Here is a 20598-nt window from a genome sequence, read left to right on the forward strand (position 1 = left end):
AGAGAACCATGAGGAATCTCAGCTGCAACCTGCCCGCCTGAGAATCTCAACAAGGAAATCCTCCCATTTCTCTGGCGAGAAAATCTCCTCAAGGCCAGACCAGGAGGAGAGAAGAGCAACTCAAGAGCGGACCACAGAACTTCCTCCAGCCCCGGGGATGCCTTCCTCTGGGCTGCATCGCGAGCTCCCAAGATGCCCAGTTTCCCAAACACATCGATGTTCCTGTCTGGGGTTTGCATTCTCTCCCAGCGTGTAGCTGAACACAAGTGGGCTCTGTTATCTTTTTTAAACTCCTTTTGCTTCAATTAGCTAGAGCTACCAGATTCTAGAAGAGCTTGGCCACCACTCTTAATATGATGTTATTTGGTTGTTTCTTAAATATTTTCACTTTATTATTTCTTTATATTATTATTCCAACAGACTGCATGAAAGGCAGTGATCACTAACACAGAACACAGTAGGCGCTAACATTCAGCCAGGCTGCTCTCAGGACCCAGGGCTGGCGGGCCTGAGCCGCCGACATGCACGCGGGTAGCTCATACACTGCTACCCTCATAGCACAGGCTGCGGGAGAAGTGACAAAGGACATATGCTCTTGTACCCTTAGAAGCTATTTAATAAATATCATCGAGAAACAAAATGGAAAAAAAAAAAAATCAACCCCGTGGAGCACAACCACCTTAGGTCAACTGAATGTCACCCAGTTTTTTCAACCAAAAATGGAGAGAAGAAGAAAATATTAAAATAGAAACAAAAAAACCAAAAAAAAAAAAAAAGCAGTACTTAACACTAGCAGGAAATAAATTTATACAACAATTCAGTCTGTATAATATGATGAAATAAATCTACAACTTTTCTTATTTTGGTGCTTTGAATTATACATACAAACAACAATTACAGGGACATGTTCACAAAGCATGAAGGCCCAGGAAAGTCTAGTTGAACCCTCCAGGGCAACCTGAGAGTGGAACACGTTGCCCAGAGTAGTAGAATTTCCTATGCAGAGGCCCACAGCTTTGAACAAATGATTTGCCTACAAATTTTTTTTTTTTTTTTTTCTTTTTTTTTTTTTTCTTTTAATGCATCAAACGACTGTAACCAGGAAAAGGAAACAAAACTGGCAGTTTGTCCATTTGGATATCAGACCTAGTTTATTCTTAATCGCCACTCTTTATTTTCCCCACATCGTCCTTCAAAGGTATGGCGTCCTCCATGCCTTCCTGACAGCGACCGAGAGGCAATCAAGTCTTCTTCTTTCAATGCACAGTATTTCTTACAATATAAGTTATATGCAATGTTTGGTGACTTTTTTTTTTTTTTTCACAGCACTAGAGAGACCCTGTTCAATAGGGAATGTGAGTCTGAATGGCTTATTCACAAATGGGATCCAGATTCGGGGAGTGAGAACACAGACACCACGGTAGGCTGCGTCGTCCGAGTGGCCACAACATCAGGTTGCTTGATGCCTGCAAAAACACACAGATCCATCGGGTTTCGGTTTCATGATACTGCTCCTGCGAAAATGCATGTAGAAGGGGGGCCGGAGGGACTCTCGCCTGGAGCCCTGTGAGCGGTGCTCGAGCAGGGACCCTAGCCCATGGCGGTGACCATACTGGAAGGGTGGTGAGGTCCGAAGGAGAGGCTGGACGGCGGGTGCATCGGTGTGGGCGTGGTCAGCATGTGGCTGGAGTGGCTGAAGGGCGAGATGTGACTAAGCGAAGACATGTGTCTGGAGAGGGCGGCGGGGTTGAACGAGCTGCTCTTGGGGAAGTCCTCCAGCGCGTCGTGCACCTTTTTGCACTTTTTGGATTTGCTAGACATTTTTCGGTTTCTGGTCTGGATCCCTTCCTTCTTCATAGTCAGGGGTCTGTTAATCTAAACAGAGATCAATTTTTTTTTTTACTTATTTTTGGCTGGCTCTGAGAGGGGGCAGACTTCCACACCCAGGCACAGGTTCCTCTGACCGCCCCAGATCAGGGATCTGCTTTCAGGGAGCCCCTTCCTCCCCACAACCCCTGACTCCTTCCCAGAGAGCCCAGAGTTCTGCAAGTGAGGGTTCTGTGATGGGGGGCGGGGAGGGGGGTCTCAGCTGCTATCAATTTCAAAAGCCAAGAGGCCCCAGGTAAGATGTTCCAAGCAGGGCTTATTCGTTTTATTCATTTGCACCAATCACTGGGGGGAAAGTTGGTCTCAGGGAACTTTCTGTCCCCAAGGACCATACTCTTGAGCCACCCAAGATGGCTGTATTTCTCTGCTTCACTAAAATCTAATAACTTGTCTTCTTCCTAGAATTACCTTACACGATTTCAGGAGAAGAGAGGCAAGGGAGGGATTTTCAAGAGGGAAATATATCTGGTCTACTGGTCTAAAATCTGACTTAGAACTTTGGCACCACTAGGCAATCGATCTTAAGGGTTTTGTCTCTCTGTCTTGAGAAGCCCAGACTGCTTCAAAGTAATTTTTGCTTGCCTCTCTTCTAACGGCCTTTTGAAACAAGAGGTGATGTAAAATCTCCCCCTAAATAGACAGCAAGTGGGAAGCTGCTGCATAGCACAAGGAGCTCAAGCCAGTGCTCTGTGGCCACCCCGGGCTGGGACAGAAGGTGGGAGGGCGGTTCAAGAGCGAGCGGACATGCGCATATATTTATGGCTGATTCATGGCGTTATATGGCAGAAACCAACACAACACTGTAAAGCAATTATCCTCCCATTAGACATAAAATTTTTTTTTAAGTCATTTTAAACACAGGGGAAAAAAAGATCTTCCCCTGAAATTTGTACATTCTGGGGCCGGAATTTAACATAACGCATCTTTGCAAAAATGTAACTTCTTGTCCCCGCCATAGCAACTGTGATGATGAAGTTGCAATTTCTGCCTGGTCCTGACGACTCACTTCTAACTAGATGAGCAGTGAAACAACCAGTCCACAAGAATTTAATATTCACTTAGCGGGTACAAAGCCCTGTGCTAGCCTGAAAGCACTCTCCTCCTAAAAAGCAAAGCCTAGGCATGAAGGATTTCCCTGGCAGTCCAGTGGTTAGGATTCTGAGCTTCCAATTCAGGGGGTAAGAGTTAGATCCCTGGGCAGGGAGCTAACATTCCATACTCCAAGTGGCTAAAAACAAAAAACAAATACAATTTCAGGGTAAACAAAAGATTTAGAAAAAAAAAAAAAAAAGACCAAGCATGAAGTTGAGGAAAAAGACCAAGGCAAGCACCTACTCTCATGATCGTTGCTCTTGTCTTCAGGGCAGCATAGCATCACTCTCTTCCTGATAAGCCCCATGTGTTTTGTTTTGAATACACATTTGCTTAAGGTGGGGGTGGGGGAACTTGACAAAGCAAACTAAGATCATTCCCCTCGAGGAGTCAGAATCAGATTGACCTCAACAGCAGCTACCTGCCCCACACACCAAACCAACCACACATTCAGTCCCATTTCCAGGGAAATGGGCAAAGGGACTCAAGAGGGTAAGGTCTTAGTCATTGCTGACTCCTTGGAGCAGAAACCACTTCCTCCTCCAGGGTCCTCAAGGGTGGAGGAAGAGAAGATTTCACGACTCAAAGATCTGCCCGTTTGCTCCAAAAGCTAGAAAGAGATAGTGAAGGAAGTGAGAACCCAGAAGACAAGAGGGCCAGGCTGCTGATAACACTTCTGGGAGCAGCAAACTCACAGCTTCTAGGGGCTGAGCTGGTCACCTGGACAGGAGTGCAGACCTGCTCCGGGTGGGGCTGACCCCAGCTCTGCCCCTTGCACAGGAAGGCCAAGTGAGTGACGGCAGAGGACCTGAAAGGTTGTTGCTCAGAGAACATCTCAGGGTTTCTTCCTCAAAGTTATAATCAAGATAAAGATGCAGCCTACAGAGGTGATAGGAATCTACTGTCACATCAAATCTCCCCCGAGATATCACCTAGACACATGCTCTTCATGATGATATCTAGATATACAGGGCCAGGTATCTAAATATAATATCTAGTTACACAGATAGCCACACAAAGCCAGATAACTAGTCCCAGCACTGATACTGAGATAGGTAGTTATCTACACACCTAGATAAGGAGACAGGAGCTAACTTAGGGCATGCCTGGTATCTCGATGGGCAGAACAAAACACAACAAGATGAGAATGTTCATAGATTAGTATCTCTTATTGTTAAATACACAACAAATCCGCCTCCTTCCGTGAATTCTTACTAAACCAGAGAAGGCAGAAAAACCACTCTGGAGGATGAGCACGCGTCTATCTCCCAGACACTGGGGCCCAGGACAGGGTGAGGGCACTTCCACGGTAGTCCAGTGGTTAAGAATCCACCTTGAAATTCAGGGGACACAGGTTTGAGCCCTGTTTGGAGAACTAACCGACTAAACCTGTGAGCCGCAATGAGAGATCTCCCACGATGCAACTAAGACCCAACACAGCCACACAAATGAATAAATACTTTAAAAAGAAAAAGAATAGAGTGGGAGTAAGCAGTGAAGAAGGGCCCTTGACTTCTCTTGGATTTAATGAGAAAAGCATATCTTTCAGAAATAAATGGCTTTTCAATCGGATACAACTGAGATCACATCTCACTGTGGCTGAGCAGTCAAAGAAATTTATAGCTGGTTCATTTCTCATAATTCCTATACTTCTATGGAAATCAGAAAGAAGTACATACACACACACAATCCATTACTCCCAACAGATCTCTGGTATATTCTACAATAAGAAGTGGCTCACTCTTCCCTTGTCCCCAATGGTCCTGAGCTCCTGATCTCCCTGGAAGGTCTGTTGCTAATCAGAAATCCATATGGGCCCTTCTGATTCATCAGCCTCATCCTTGTTTCTCTGAGTCGTCATTTTTTCAAGTAAAACAAAATCAGAATAATTTCTTCCCTGTCTACATCACGGGACTCTTTGAGGCTCAGATGTTGTCAAACAACAGGAAAGTTCTTTGCAAACCATACATCACACCCCCAAAATCATTTTGTTGACTACCATCGGGTGAGCACAAGAACTCTATGGCCCCAAACCTTCCAGATTCTAATCACAAATCTGCTTCTCTCCATGGCAATGAGCAAGGAAATTCCGCAAAGCAAAAACAGGCCTGGGGTTTCATCACTGATAAATGTACACAGACCACAATCTAAGGATGCAAGAGAGAGAAATGATGGATTGTAAAAAGACCCTCATTCCATCAGCTCCAAGCCCTGAGTATCAAGCAGAGATGACACGCTGGCAGGTGGGTGTATTACAGGGTCCCCAGGAATCAACTCATTCCCAAGAGGTACCAAAGGACTAGATTGCTAAGGTTACCCTGGAAAGTTCTCCTGAGATTCAAAAACTCTAACCAGCAAATCTTCCTCCTAAATTCACAAGTGTCTCTGGGTAAGACTCGCTGACTGCCAGGATGGCTCTGAGAAAACCCCTCTGCCTGTCCCCAGTTCACTCCCAGACTCTGCCAGTCAGACTGGCCCAGAGACTTCAGGAAAACCAGACGGAACCATAGAGATGATATGAGAGAGACAGGGAAAGACAGACAAAGACAGAGGGAGAAAACAAATTCTTTCTCTGGGATTAACATAAACATCAGGCGTCATTAGGGTCAGCCAGAGTTGTACGAGGGAGAAAAAAAAATAGCTGAATTTTTTTTAAAGGTAGAGATATTACAAAATGGGAGGATCCCCAAATTGAAAGATCAAAACTGACACGGCCAAATCCACGTAACTGACTGGCAATTATCATCCTGCTCATATGATCTATAAGGAAAAGGGCATTCTTTTCCCTGGAAAGGATAACTTCCGCAGGCTGCCTTGCAGGAGTTCTCCCGGGGAGGACAAACTCAGCAGATGAAATATCTCAGCCATTTCATCTCGTATCTTTTATACAGAGAATCCGTTTAAAATTCACAGCACAGGTTATGCCAAGCTCTCTACCCCTCAGTAACTGAATCGTCCTGAACTCCTGCATCATGCATCACAATCCTATTTACCTTTCTCTTCCACTCTCTGGCACACTCTTTCTTTTTTTTTTTTTTTTTGCAAAAAGTTTAAAATGCAAGAAAACATCAAAATATGTCTGGCAACTTTTTTTGGTTTGCTAAGGGGAAGATTTTTTTTTCCCCCTTAAAAACCCAGACGAGGTCCACCACGCATTCTGTTTCCAATACAAACTAAGAGGTTGGATCGACCTATTTTAAACCCTTCAGTCTTGACAAGGCTTCGCTGTGCCCAGTCCTTTCCCACACTGGATCCTCCTGCAATGATTTTTCTGAGGCTCCTCATTGTGTGATTCAAATGGATCATCAACAAGGACCTACTGTAGAGCACAGGGAACTCTACTCAGTTCAGTTCAGTTCAGTCGCTCAGTCGTGTCCGACTCTTTGCGACTCCATGAATCAACTCTGTAATAACCCATATAGGTAAAGAAACTGAAAGAGAACAGATACATGTATCCGTATAACTGAATCACTTTTTTGAATATGTGAAACTAACACAACATTGCACATCAACTACATGCCAATAAAATTTTTTTTTTTTTTAAATCAAGAAGGGGACCAGGGAAGGGGAATGCCATGCACTGTGCGTTAACCAAAGGAGACTGTCTGGGGGGTGGGACCCCCGGACACTTACATTGTGCAGCTTATAGTAGAGCCCACAGGCATTGCAGACAGGGTCTCCATTGGCATTTCTTCTCCACAGAGTCGTAGTTGTGGTTTGACAGTTTGCACAGGACGTACCTGCCCTTCTTGCTGCCGACTGGGGAGGGGTTAGACAGGGGAGGATAAAAATCAAAACAAATGTTAAATGGGTTTGCAGAACCACGGAGACCAACTTAAAAAAAGAAAAAAATTATCACTGAAATCAAAACTAGCAAGTGGCCCACATGAAAGTAATAAAGATCCCCAAAAGCTGTGTCAAGAGGAAAATTACAGCTGACCCACTGGCCTAGGAGTAGATCAGACCATGGGCCGGTGGTCAGTAGGTAGCCTGCTGTCCCTGGGGTGAAGAATTTGGGAGGATCAGAAAGCTGACCCTACCTCTCTAAATCACAAGCTATCCCCACCTCCTACAAAGTCTACCAGATGTTTCATTTTTATGGGTTGCAATAATTTTTGGAATTAACTAGACATGTTTGGGTACCAAGCTCTCTGTGGCTTTCTTCACCAGGCCTCCAGGAGGTCCTTTCGAAGAGTGACTCCCCAGAAAAACAGCTCTCAACAAGAATACTGGTCATCACAAGAGACTAACAGCCAAGGAAGAGGAAACCCAAGCATCAGAAGTGCCTTCTAGATCCCAAATAAAGAACTGCTAGATGATAAGGAGAGCAGGGTGCTGACAGTGTGAGAGAATGTCTGTGCATATGTGACTGACACACGTGGGGCGGGCCACAGAGAGAGCACCAAACCAGAACACCATAAGTGAGCCAGACCCAGCCCATCTGCAGCTATCCTAAATGTGCACGGCTCAGGCTTTCAGATTCGGCCAACTCGTGGTAACAGCCATCTTCATCCTCTTTAAGCGGTTTTCAGTTAATGAGACAAACTAAGAAGAACAAGGACTTCTGCAGTCCACCAGGAACATGGGCCCCACTTCTGCCTTCAATTCATCTGACTCCCTGGAAAGTTTCCTATACGCTCTTCACAGAGCCAAATGGTCACAGGTCAGATGTCAGTCCCAAGCTGAATTTTCATTATTTGATTGTGTCACAGCCTTCATTTCCTTTAAAAGGGAGATTTTTCTTTCACTTTTTGACGTACTTAAATGCATCAGGGGACTATTCCCTGCACCCATACTCAGAAAAAAAATAAACTTAAGCCCAAAAACTTGTGAAAGAAAATGAAGGTGGGTCCCTGGTAACCCCTCTCATCTCCTCACTACTCCCTGTAACACAAAAATAAATTTTCAACTGCAAAATTATTTCTGTCCCTGGACTCAAAAACATTATCAAAGGCAAGAGAAAGAGAAAGAATTTAGCTGCTCTTTATCTGTGATCAAGAAAATTCTGGCATGGTTATGAGAGCATGGAACAAAATGACAGGGATCAGGGTGAGATTTTCCATCAATATTTTATCCAGCAAGAACTTGAGCCAAACACTCAAAGTGGCCAGATATGGAAAACCCGGAGGCAATTCTGAATGAACCAGGGTGATTCCTTTCCTTTCAAAGCTACTAAATTGTCCCAAAGATGCTCCCCTTTGCTACAGGTTTAAATACCAGAGCTATGGCACTTTTTTTTTTGCCTTTTTTTTCCCCCCAGTAATTCTTAGTTTCTGTGTTCTGTGGAACTAAAAAGGAAACACAGCCCTTCTCCCTCGTAACTGAGAAGGTTCTACTTTTGAGTAGTCCATTTGGAAAATAATTCACCCCAGTCCAAAAGTGCTGTCTCTCATTCCACAAGCCTCTGTCCACCCGCCTTTATGAAACATGATCGTTTAAGACTTAACTGGTGTTCTTGTACACTTTTGGGAAGAAAATGAAGTTATGAAATTGATGCTTAAGGATTTTGACAATTACATTACCATCCGATGATTATCATCCTGGACTGGTTTTCTACACTTTAAAAGAAATACTTGGATATAACAGACTAATACCTACTCAAGCACTGGATTTCTCAGCCCAACAACTGGAAAGGGATGGTTCAAGCACAAAACATCAGCCAACAAAATTAAGAGTTCCGAGTAACGAGCCTCGTGGTATAGCCCTTTATAGTATCTTGACGGTATCATGAACCTAAGCAAGCTCAGACTTTCAGTGAATTTATACGGAAGCTCTGAAAGTCACACTGTTTGGTTCACTAGCAGAAGACAAAGTGTATTGATAAAGCAAGCTAGAGATTTATGAAAATCCTCCACCACTAGGAATAAAAATTTCTATGGGTCTTCCCTTCTCCTATTTCCGGCATAGCCTGAGTTTATTTGGTGTTAGATATGCATCTACCAAGGGGTGGAGTGGTCTTCAGTGCAAAGCAGAAACTGCAAACTGGAGAGACAGAGCCGGGAAGGAGAGACAGGGAAATACAGGAAAGAAAAAAAGAAGTTCTAGATACTCAGAAGTCAAATACATCTAAGCGCTAAAAATATATGCATATATATCCTGAATGGGCCCCCAGTGTCTCTCTGGAGCATATGAATTCTATGGAACTAAAAACATAAAACCACCCAGAAGAGATGAGTAAGAAAGAAAAGACAGCTTCACATGTGACAGCAAAGGAACTCTACAATTAAAAGCGATTATTACTCAGAGTTCTAGAGATTTCTTACGAAAGATGAATGAGGACAAAACTATATAAAATGCAAGTCTAGCCCTCCTAGGCAATCCACCTCAGACAGAAGAAACCTCGAGAAAATGTCAAATGCATTCTTGTCATCAACCAAACAACCACGGGGTCTGAGACTTTACTGCTCTCTATTTCTTCTTTACCTTTTAAAAAGAGCCCGATTATCATGATATCATGATTTATTTTAAAAAGAAAGTTTTTGTTGTTAGTTTTCTTTCCTTTTTTTCTTTTCTTTTTTCCCCCCCTTCTCTCTTTTTTTCCTAAGGCCAGGTTTGGAGTGATTCAGAACATTCTTTTGTGGTGTGATCATATTCATTCTGCACTAACACCTCCAGTCATTTTTTTTTTTTTTTTCAAACAACGTCTTGTTCTGATACGTTCAAACATCTTGATGTTTAGGTTGGGGAAGCTGAGTTGTTGTTTATGAGTTATCTCCAGAGCTCAGATATCCGGCAGCTTTTTCCTAGGAAGTTAGCTTTGCACATGAGAGAAAGGAAAAAAAAAAAAAGTACCAAAGAGCATGGGGACAAGTCGGGAGAAGGTTGAGAAAGCTGGAGACGGGGGCAAAGATCAGAAAAAATAAAGCCTGGAGACCTAGGATGGCCAAAAATTAAAGTCACGTGGGCATGGCCATCCCTAGAAAGATTTTCATTCTTCTGAAGAGGATGTGAAAGGTGTTGATTTGCACTAAAATCTAATGAGGAAAACAAATAATTCTTTTAAAAGAATGCAGAGGATTTGGAGGGGTCCACCTTACAATCTGAGGGATGCTACTTCATCCATTCATCGGCAAGGGGAAATTCCCCTCCTCCCCTCTCCACCTGGTGAATGTCATCACCACAAAAAGCATTTTGATCTCTTGACTGTGGTTAGAGTTATCATTTGCCAAGCTTGCTTTTATTTGTCTGTTACATACACTTGCTATTCAATCTGGCCTGAGGTTCCAAAGACAAGTTTGCAAACGAACCTCTCCTGCTAGTTTTCCTTATATGTGCTTGCTTGTGCCAGGTTTTCTCAAGTATTCTTAGGGGTCAAGAGGTTTAAGAAAGGGAAAAAAGAGGGGGAGAGAGGAAACAGCCACCGGGCTGGCGAGAGTTCAAAGGGAAAATCAGACTAGATGCTAGGAGAGACCAGGGAGCAGGACAGAAATCCATTTTCCCCTGTGTTTACCTGTGGCAATTCCTCAATTCTACAGACCACGGAAGAAGAAAAACTCCACAAAGGCCACCGGCTGCTGCTTGCGCAATGCAGTTAATGAGCCCCATTCATCTTACAGCCCTGGCCACGTGAGATCTCATCCGGGGCACTAAGGCAGCACTGAGACCATCATCACTTCCTGGGAGACCCCTTCTGCGACTCCAGAAACAAGTTCTGGGTGGCACCTGGGAGCCTCCACCCACCTACTAACCTTCTCTGTGAAACTGTGGCTATCAACACACTTTCAATCCATCACCCTGGTCCCGTTAAAGCAATCATTCTATCAGCGAAGATATTTAAGATTGGATAAATCAGAAGTCGGCATCCTTAAAAATGTAGTAAGTGACTTAAGAACCATAAAGGGGGCGATAGAGAGAGAGACAGAACACTTTCCTGTATATTTAATTTGAAAAAAAGAAAAAACAAAGACAAGGGGAAAGCTACCCCAAGCCAGCTGACACGATTTTGAGCCGTCCTGCCAATTTCCTGCAGAAAGCTCTCATTCCTGAAGAGGGGAAATTAAAGACACAAAATGGAGAGTGTCAGGTCAGGGCTGCCCCAGGGACAACTCACCAGCCTTCGCTTGGGCTTGATGAGGGGCCGGTTCTGTCCGTTCATCTTGTGGTAGAGCCCGCAGGCGTTACACAGGTAATGCCCGGTTCCGTCTCGTCGCCAGAGAGGGGTGGATGTCGCCCCACAGTTCACACACTCCCGGCCTTCTGAAAACAACATCACACATAAGTCACTTACGGAAGACACACGAAAAAGCTACCAGCAGAATTAGGGAAAGAAAGCTAAATAGACAACTTTCTTTTTCCTCTTTTTCTTCTTTTACGGAACTTTCTCACCTCCAGCTCCCTTGAAAAAGAATGACTGTTCAGCCCTCTCATGGCCTGACCATTCCCATGTACGCATACATGCATGTATGTACTCACAGGCACACACATGTACACACACACACACACAGCTCCCTGGCCCAAGAAGTGACACAGGAATCAGAAGCAACAGACACCTGTCCGGGGCCGGCCCCACTCGATGGGAAAGATGAAGCAGAGCCTAGGAGGAAGGCGGATTTCAACTTGAAACAGTTCCCTGGGAAAATCCTGAGCCCCAGACAATGGCAAAAGCTAAACACCCCTTTCATTTCCCTCAGAGGAAAACAAAGATGATCCATTCTCATCACCAGGTCTGTCTATACAGATTGATTAAATAATGACGATCAGGATGAGGCCAAAGGAAAGATTCATCAATGGCTAGATCGAGAAAACAGATAATAAACAGATGAACACATGGATCAATTGGCTGACTGATTTTTAGCAGCGCAGGGCTTTAGGTTTTACTTCCAATGAAACTGTAAACGTCCCTGGCTAGCAATGAAAAGATGAAGACCCCGTAGGGCCCACTCCTTCCCCACCATCTCTCTTTTTAGAAAAGGCCCAGATTTTCTGTGGATTCCCAGCCCCGGAAACTCCAGTCTGAAGGGTTGGAGAGGCACACAGAGGCGTCTTGAAGTCGAGGGAGCTGGAGATGGGGGGAGGGAGAGAGAACCAAGGGAAGTGTTAAGAGGTGACGAGTGGATCAGGAGGATGGGCCAGTTTGGGGAAGGGGAAGGGAGGCCCTCAGTCGGCTCATTAACCAAGGCCTGCCTGCAGTTGCTCTTTTTCCAAAAAATCAAACAAACAAAATCAACAAAAAAACCGGCCAGGCCAGGTTGGAACAACGCTCACTCTAGGGGCTGGAGAGTGACCAGGCCCACCTTTGGAGGGGAAGCCCCCAGAGGGGAAGCCCCCACGGGGAAGCCCTCCAGAAGCTATTGTAGGAGCTGCCTGCCAGCTCTTCTGAACTTCTGCAGGGGGAGGAAGTGGAGGAAGGTTTCTGGGAGAACCTGCCCCACTCCTGGGGGGCTCATTCCCCTGAGGAAGACACACCAGCTTCACAGCCCTCCCAGACGGAGCCAACCAGAGCTGGTCCCTTCAAGAACAGGAGATCTCCCAGGTGCTGGGGGAAGGCTTGGGGATGGTGGGAAAGATGAGCCCCTAACAGTTGTTTTTAAAGATTAATCAGCTGACCCCAAACTACCAGGAAGACGGGATGGGGGTGGGGGAGGGAGCCAACTGCCCCTGGAGGGCAAGGCCAGCCCAGGGCCCAGGGCCCTGCTCAGGTTTAGGAAAGCCCCAGACCCAGCATGAGGGGTGGCAGGGAATGGACACCCCCAGAGCCTGGGCTCTTCTCCAGAAACGGGCTCTGGGGAAGGAAACGGACTTTTGGAAATGAAAGTGGCTGTGGCCTCCTTTTACAAGCTGGAGGTACTCAGGAGTTTCATCCACTTTGCTTTTCTCAAAAAAAAAAAAAAAAAAAAAAAGTGAAGGAGTAACGAGATTTCACTTTTTGTTCCCCCTACCAAAAAGGTTCTTAAGAAACCCGGGGTCTACAGAGAGCCTTCCAAGCAGCCCCATGATGATCCACACGAGCATGGCCCTAAGCGGCCAGGAGGGCTTGCAAGGCACCCAGCAGGCTCTGGGCTGAGTCACAAGCGGACGCCTCTGCTCTGGGGTCAAAACTGGAGGGATGCGGCCGCTGAAGGTGCGGAGGCGCAGAGGAAGGAGGGAAGGGCGAGTGGGCGAGGAGTGGCCACAGGCAGCCAGGGGCCCCCAGCCCTTCTGCCTGCGCGGGGCGGGCCCAGCCTCTCCTGGGGGCAGCCATGCCCACCGGCCCAACCCAGCCTCTCCTGGCATCTGTGCCCACTGTCCAGCCCATACCAACTCCCCCACCTGCAGAGACAGGGGCCTCAGGCTCCCCACTGTCTCACACCCCAGACCTTTGGGGGTGTCTCCGGGACCCCAAGCCTCCTCCATCACCAGCAGCTTGGGCTGGACGGCCCCACTCCCGGGCACCTGGGCCGGGGATGTCCCCGCCTGACACCATCAGTCTGATTTCCTTTCCTTTGTCAGGTGGCAGGGAGGATGACAGCTTCCTTTTCTGAGGGACTTTGAAAGCCAGCAACGGTTGCCTCTCCAGCGAGGCTCTGCACACTAGAGCAATTTTCTGTCTTGATTCACTCGGCAAGTTCGCGATTGCCTCGTGTTGGTTTTCTTATTATTATTTTTTTTTTTCCTTCTCTCCTTGTTGCCTCTAATCTGTGACTTCAGCAAACAACCAGTTTTCCTTAGGGAGGCCCTGACTGTCTCCTGCTCTCTTTCTCTGCGCTCAGTGCCTGGTGTGAGCAGCTCAGACAGACACCTCGCGCTAAGGTGACAACCGCAGGCCTCTTAGCATTCAACAGCCATTTTCAGACACCCCTCTGCCTCTGACTGTAAGCCTGAGCCTGGAGTTAGATGGAAAGGGGTACGGAAATTGCAGAGGAAAAAGGGGGGAGTGGCACGCCCCACGATGGAGGGGAGCCGGGGAGAGCTAAGAATTGGTCCCCTCCTCCCCTGCTGAAGAAAAACGGCTTATAGTCTCGTGTTTGCAAAGACACATCCCAGCCCGACAGCCCGGGTGTTAGAAGCAATAGGTGCTCTAAACCACAGCTCAACCGTTTCTCCAAAATGCGACAACCCTCTCTTCTCTGGGCTCCTCCTTCAGGCGATTGTGAAGAAGAGGTTAAATTTAAAAAAAAAAAAAAGCAACCACTAAAAACCAAGAGAGTCCCCTTCTCATTAATTCCCACCCCTTCTACCCTTCTTAGGAGTCTGGAAACTTCCCCTGCATGCGCCACACTCCCGAAAGTCCCAACTCCCTCACTGCCCATGTGTGCGGGCCCAGGATTTTTTTTTTTTCTCAAACTGTGAGAAAGCAATAGGGAGGAGGAAGTCAAAAGCCAAATTTAAATCGGCTCCTCTACTCTCTCCCCAACCCAAAAAGAGAAAATAGGTATATAGGTGCCCCTGGTTCTGGTTTAGGGAAACCGCAACCCTCTCCCCCACCACTCCCCAATGTCCCGAGTCTCCAGGAAAGTGACAAAGACAGGCTCAAGGTGCGCACGACAGAGTGGGGCAGGGGGGAATCAAACTCCGAAATGAGGGCAGAGGACCAAAGGCATTTGGAAAAGTCACTCTCCCCTCCCCCCCACACAAACCACCACTCCAGCCTCAGAGACCACGATCTTCCCCCCAACTTTTCAGCCCTACCAGAAAAGAGAACTTTAAAAAAAAAAATCCCACCCTGACCTCAAAACTGCACAGGTTTGGCTCTTATTGCCAGCAGCTGTCCAGCCTTGATCAACAACCTCCCCCTCCGCGCTTCGGGGGACCCTCCGCTCCCCGCTTTCCTGCCTGTCCTCCCTTCCTCCCGCCGCCTCCCTCTCCCTCGGCCGACTTTCATGTACTGAACATGCAGGTCTGAGTTTTTCTGTCAGCCTAACCGCATCCGGGCTCTAGTGAAGTTCCTGGCTCGGGATAAACAATGCAACTGTCGCGTGCAGCAGTCTGAAAATAATTGGATTAGCTGAAACATATCAACTAAATAGAGACAGTCCTGCCCAGGCAGTCGGAGTGAATGTCACCCTAGAAAAAAAACCCTGGAAACTGATCTCATGGTCACTGGGGCGCCCATAGCCCTCGCTCGGAAGTTTTCTAAACCCGGGTTTTGCAAGCTCTGTTTCAAGACTGGTTGTCTCATCCAGAAAAGACAAGCGATTTCCACCACTTCAGTGCCTACAGAGTCTGTAGAGAGACTGGCTGGGGAGGTAGCCAGTTAGGACAGACCAGGACAGACACCTACCCTGAAATGGATATTTCCCAAAGAGACACGCCAATCTTCCCAAAACCATCTTGGAAAAAAAGGAATACATCGAAAAGGCATCTCAAAGAACCCCCGACTGATTCAGCCACTTCGACATGGGTAGTGGATTATTTTATTTTTAAAGCAAAAAAAAATATTTTGTGTGGGCTTTGCATTTCCTTTCATGCCAGCCTCTACACCACACATGCAGCTCAATTTTAGGGAGGCGGCGGGAACGGTGCTCTTCTGTAAGCAGATGAGCAGAGGAAGCAGAGACAGGCACCTGGGGAATCTTTTTCCGTCCTTCCTAACCCCTCTGGCTTCAGATCAATCGGGGAGTAGGTCGTCAGACGCCTTCCTGCCCCTGCCTAGCAATGGGCTCCCAGTAGCCAAAGACACTGCAGGTAACAAGCGCTTCTGATTGTCACTGAACTGCTTCCCCAGGGCGGAGCTCCCCTCTCTACCCAGAAGTCAGGATTCGAGCCCCCTTTGCCACGGAGAGAATGTGTGTCCTGCTTTTGCCAGGGTCCCGCCCCCGGCGAAAAATATACACATACTTTATTTATACATGTCTGTGTCAAGGGCTGTCCTCCGGTGACTGCCTGACCCCCTCCGAGCTGAGCAGAGGGAGAGAGCCAGGACACAGAGGCCAGGGGGGTCAGAGGAGGGACCTGTTTTGTTTGGGTTTCAGGAGGTTTCGTTTTAGCATTAAACACTAAAGATTTATTCCCTCGCCTTCCATTTGGGCTTGCAAACTGACTAAAGGTTACCGCCAGCACCCACCAATACCCCCGCAGGACAAGCAGGAGATGGGGGTTTGTTTTTGTTTATCTTTTTCCTTCTCCAGCTCTAAGGGGGCCTTTTCAACCAGATCCCACTTGCCCTCTGCTCTGAAGACAGGACCGAGACAAGACACACCTCCTTCTCTCCCCATGGAAGAACTGGGAAGGCGGGCTCTCTCGTCCCTGCCTGGGATTTCAGATTGTGGAGGGGGCTGGGGGGCAAGGGGGAAGGGTCTCTGGGGGAGAGAAGGTTCCTACCTGTGCTGGATCTCGCCTTGGGCCTCGACTTGCACCCGAAGCCGGTGGGGGAGCCCCCAAGGAGGCTGCTGGGCGGGAAGAGTCCAGAGCTGTACTCGGGGACGTATGGTGGGTAGGTGGTGATGGGGTGGTGGGCCGAGGCCGCCGCCCCTCCCAGGGTGGCCATGCTGCCGCGGGGGTGTGCCGACTCCAGCTTCATGCTGTCGGGCAGCGGCACCTGGTACTTGATGCACTCCTTCTCGTCCTGGCGGCCGGAGCCGGCGGAGCCCGGGGTGGACAGGGATGGGTCCGGGGAGACGTCCTTCGGCGGGGTGGGCGGGAAGGTGAAGAGGTGTGGGCTGGAGTGCCCCGCCGACAGGGAGGAGGACGAGGCCGGCGGGTAGACCGACAGGGGCCCCGGGGAGCCGTGGTGGATGGACGTCTTGGAGAAGGGGCTGAGGTTCCAGGGCGAAGCGGTGTGATGGCTGCCCAGGGCTTTGCCACCATCCAGCCAGGGCAGGGATCCGTGCAGCAGAGGTGGCCGGCACACCTGGCTCCCTGTAGGGGAGGGAAGGGGCCAGAGAGAGACACAGGCAGGTGAGAGCAGCCCCCAAAGGCACTGGGGGGCGTTCGCGCCCTCCACCCCTGCCCCCGCCCCGGCAGCAGGACAACCTCAACACAGACTGGCCCCAGCAGTACCTGGGCCAGCACACCCCTTTCACCCGTCTCCCACACCAAGGTCCCACCAGATCCAGGGAATCAAGGGCCTGCATCTGACCCTTGAGACCTGCTGCGATGGAGCAAGAAGGAGACCTGGCTTTCTTGGCCTCTCCAAATACACTTTCTAAATCACAGCCCCGAGGTCCCTCTCTGGAACCTGACTTGATTTATTGGTTTCCTTCAATGACCCAGCGGCCCCTAGCCTAGACCTAATCCCAGGCAGCTTGATAAGAGGGTGGGCTGTGAGGGATGAGGCCTAAAGGGGTGAACCCGGCTGCAGGACCACTCAAAACCAGAAGGACACACGGACCCAGCGGCCCAGGCCCAGAGCAGGAAGGATAAGGCTTGGAAGAGAGGGGAAGGACCGTTTTAGGGTGACTTCCATGTACCCCTACTTCACTGCTGGCCTATAAATGACCAGGCCTGAAATGAGATTTGCAGGAAAATTAATTGCTCAGGCTTTTGGAGAAAGTTTCCAAGGCTAGACCCTGAGATGGCACTTTTGTCTGCCTTTGTCACCCTCCCAAATCCTACTGGAAAAAAAAAAAAAACAACAGGCCCATCTCAACCCTAAGGTTGTGATTCCACCAGGGTAATATAAGAATTTTCACCTGAGCCCCAGAGACACAAAATTCCAGTTTCTGTGTCTATTTCGCTCACACGCAGTAAACTGAGCCCTCCTTTAAAATACAGAGCCATAAGGCAGCCCTAACTCAGACCAAAAGTCACTCTGAGAGGGGTAACTCTACACGGCAAGTGCAAATCCACACACTTATTGATCTTTTAATCCAGTACCTGTCTCAGCGTTTGACATTCTATTTAACCATTAAGAACAATACTGAAACTAAAATCTTCAGAGAGAGGAAGGGGAGGGGAGACGAGGGGGAAGGAGAGTTCTCTGAACACTGAGGGTCATGCTTCACATTATGCAGGAAGTCGTATAGTAAATAATATTAAGGCTGCATTTACCTCATTTCCACTTAACTGCTGATGTGCACAGAACGAGGGCAAAGAGCACCCCTCTGCAGAAACAATTGTTTAAAGCCTGGTGACAGCAGAGTGAGAACGCCGGCTCCCACAGGGGCTCTGTCATCAGCCCCAGCCCTGCGACCTAAGCAGGGGAGCCAGGGCGGATCTCCAGGAGAGCATCGCACAGTTCCTCCACCTAAAATGTTGCTCCTACTTTTTCTTTGGGAACCCACTTACAGGTGGAAAGTGTGAGAGCTTTCCCCCTCAGCTACATAGGGCTGGGTTTCTCTTTACCATTTCAGAATTCCCCCGAACTTCTCAAGATGAAAAGAGAAAGAAAAAAGAAAATACTGGAATTGCATTCATAGAAGGAAACCCTGATGGATCCTAAATCTTCTTTGGGACCCTATGGGTCAGTTGCAGGCAGGAGGAGAGAGAAAGGCAAGAGTTGCCGGGAGCAGGCAAGGAGGCAACCAAAAAGCATAGACGCAGGAAAATTCTGTGCAGGCGGGAATCTAGGAAATCCCAAACATCTCAAACTTAAAATGGTAGTCTTTCCACCAAAACCTGGTCAAGCACCAGAATCCCCTTCCTCGGAGCCTAGGAGTTAGGAGATATGCCTAAAAACCAAATGCACTAGTTTTAGGGAAAGGCCGAAACACAGCGAGGGGAATAAATACATTCCTTGGGCCCTTCTGGAAATGTGCTGGAGAAGCACACCGAGGCACGCCGGCAGAAGCCCCCGAGAGAGAACCACGGGATAAATGGGGGAGCGAAGCCCCTAGAAAGAACTAAGCCCCAGCCAAGTTTGGCCCGCGCCGGATGCCCGGCCTGGGGAGCGGTGGCCGGCGGAGGCGGAGGTTCGGCTCTCCCGGCGCCCCAGACCTCCCAGGCCCCAAAAGCCGCGGCCGCGCCGGGAGAGAGGGCTGCCGCGCGGCGCCCGCCAGGTGAGCGCCAGGCCCCCGGGCCGCAGCCGCGCAAAGGCGCCTGCTGCGACTGTTTTGAAAAACAGACTCTAGCGACGATCGAGACGCCTTCCTCGCCCATTTCCGGGCCCCAGTTTTTTAAATGGAGCAGCAGCGGCACTTGGGGGGGCTTTGGCCGGCTCTCCCCACCCCCTGGTCCCTCCCTGCCTCCCCGACCCGGGGAGCCGGGACAGCCGGTCGGGGGAGGGGTGGTCCTCGCACTCGGGGCGCACTCACCATGGTGGGTCGGAGGATACCTCTGCACAGTGGCCCTCACCGAGTTTCCGTAGTAGGACGGGACGTGGTTGCCTTGACCGTCGATGTTAAAAAGTACATCCACCTCCTCGGGCAGAGGGTACTGCGCCGGGTCCATGTAGGAGTGGCCGAGGCCCGGGTGGTGAGTGTCCGGGTGCTGCCCGTTGAGGACCGCGGGGTGGTGATGGCTCACCCAGCGAGGCTGGTCCGCCGTCACCTCCATGGCCCCGGCTGCGCTCGCGCCCTCTCGCCGGGCCCGGAACCCGCGCGCGGAGAGAGAGGGCGGTTGGGGGCTCCGAGGCTCCGCAGGTGCTCCTGCCGTCGGAGGGGCGGGGGTCGTTTAAGGATTTGTTTTCAGTGGGGGAATGGGAAAGCAGGGAAGGAAAGGTGAGTAAGTGAGATTTTTTTTTAAAAATAAATCTTTGCGGGGTAGTTTAGCAAAGAGAAGAAGAGGAAGAAAAAAAAAAGAAAGAAATTCCCAAAATTAGGTACGGGAGGACAAAAACGGGCCAAATTGTAAAAGAGAAGCGAGGACTGGCTAGAATTCTGCAAGTGAGGCTCCTGTTCACCGGGGGCTCCTCGGCGGCTCCAAGACTCTTTCTGGGCCACCTGCAAAGGAGAGAAGGGGAGACCTGGATGAGATCCTAAGCACTTAGCACCTGAGTTTATGAAGTGGCATCTCCTCCCCTCGAGCCGTCCTGCCCCGCGCCCGCGCCCCCGGGACACGCTAACACGCGCGCACTCGCGCACGCCCCCTCCGGAGCTCGGAAAACCGGGAGGCAGCGAAGGACCCGACGTCTCCCAAGCGCATCCCCAGCTGCCTGGCTCTCCCGGGATCCCGGGACTGACTGAGCGGTTCCCACTTGAACGACAGCTCCCTCCCTCCGGGGACCCAGGTCCCAGGACCGACTTTCCAGCCTCCAGAAACTCCCCGAAAGAGGAGGGTTGAGTTTTCCGTGTTTTAAAGTCCTCCCAAATGGAGAGAGAAAACAAATCAAAGCTTAAAAAAAAAAAAAAAAGTCGCCAGTACCAACCTGGGTAGCGAGGAGCAGAGAGGAAGAGAAGGAGGCGTGCGACCGGGAGAGCAGAAACTGCCCGGTCAGATTGCGTGGCTCGCTCTGCCTCGCGCGCTCGCCGTCCCTCTCTCTCTCTTTTCCTCTCTCTCTCCCTATTTTTTTTTTTTTTTTTTACAGGGAATGCATTCTTTCTGAAAGTATCAAGACGGCGCCAGGCAGCTCAGTGTTCGCAGACAGCTGTGGCGCGACGGAACTTAAGGAGGTTCTAGTGTCATCCGCGCCGCCGGGGGAGGAGCCTGGCGCTGGCGAGGAGGGGACAGGATCCCAGCACAAGGAAACTGCAACCCAAACCCGCTCAGGACTTCACCCCCCCACCCCCACCTCTCCTCCCGCCCCTCCACTGACCGGAAAGGGGCGCCGCGGAGGGCAGCCCGGGCGGAGGGGCAGCGGGGAGGGTGGGCTAGGCGCGCCACGGG

The 20598-nt window shown here is 49.3% G+C and overlaps 1 protein-coding gene across 2 annotated transcripts; it reads right to left on the bottom strand.

Annotated features, from left to right (window-relative positions):
* Positions 1-595: 595 nt before the first annotated feature.
* On the bottom strand, positions 596-20381 carry GATA3 (GATA binding protein 3). 2 transcript variants are annotated; one of them, XM_005895494.3, is made up of 6 exons: positions 20141-20381; positions 19089-19715; positions 16219-16755; positions 11030-11172; positions 6613-6738; positions 596-1875 (listed from the first exon to the last, which is right to left on the bottom strand). In XM_005895494.3, exons 2-6 carry the CDS (start codon positions 19327-19329, stop codon positions 1591-1593), a joined length of 1332 nt encoding a protein of 443 aa, XP_005895556.1. In that variant the 5' UTR covers positions 19330-19715; positions 20141-20381; the 3' UTR covers positions 596-1590. The 2 variants fall into 2 exon arrangements, with proteins under 2 accessions (XP_005895556.1, XP_005895555.1); XM_005895493.3 differs by having other exon boundaries at positions 11030-11175; positions 20141-20380.
* Between the last annotated feature and the right edge of the window lie 217 nt (positions 20382-20598).

This window comes from Bos mutus, chromosome 13, assembly GCF_027580195.1.
Source record: "Bos mutus isolate GX-2022 chromosome 13, NWIPB_WYAK_1.1, whole genome shotgun sequence".
In the NCBI taxonomy this organism is placed as follows: Eukaryota; Metazoa; Chordata; class Mammalia; order Artiodactyla; family Bovidae; genus Bos; species Bos mutus.

What these genes read in the sequence shown, in the direction of transcription:
- GATA3 (XM_005895493.3), bottom strand. Translation starts at nt 19,329, where the DNA reads ATGGAGGTGACGGCGGACCAGCCTCGCTGGGTGAGCCATCACCACCCC. An exon ending in GTATCCTCCGACCCACCATG is followed by an intron (nt 16,756 to 19,088) that starts GTGAGTGCGCCC and finishes CCTCCCCTACAG; the next exon opens with GGAGCCAGGTGTGCCGGCCA. An exon ending in TCAAGCCCAAGCGAAGGCTG is followed by an intron (nt 6,739 to 11,029) that starts GTGAGTTGTCCC and finishes ACCCCTCCCCAG; the next exon opens with TCGGCAGCAAGAAGGGCAGG.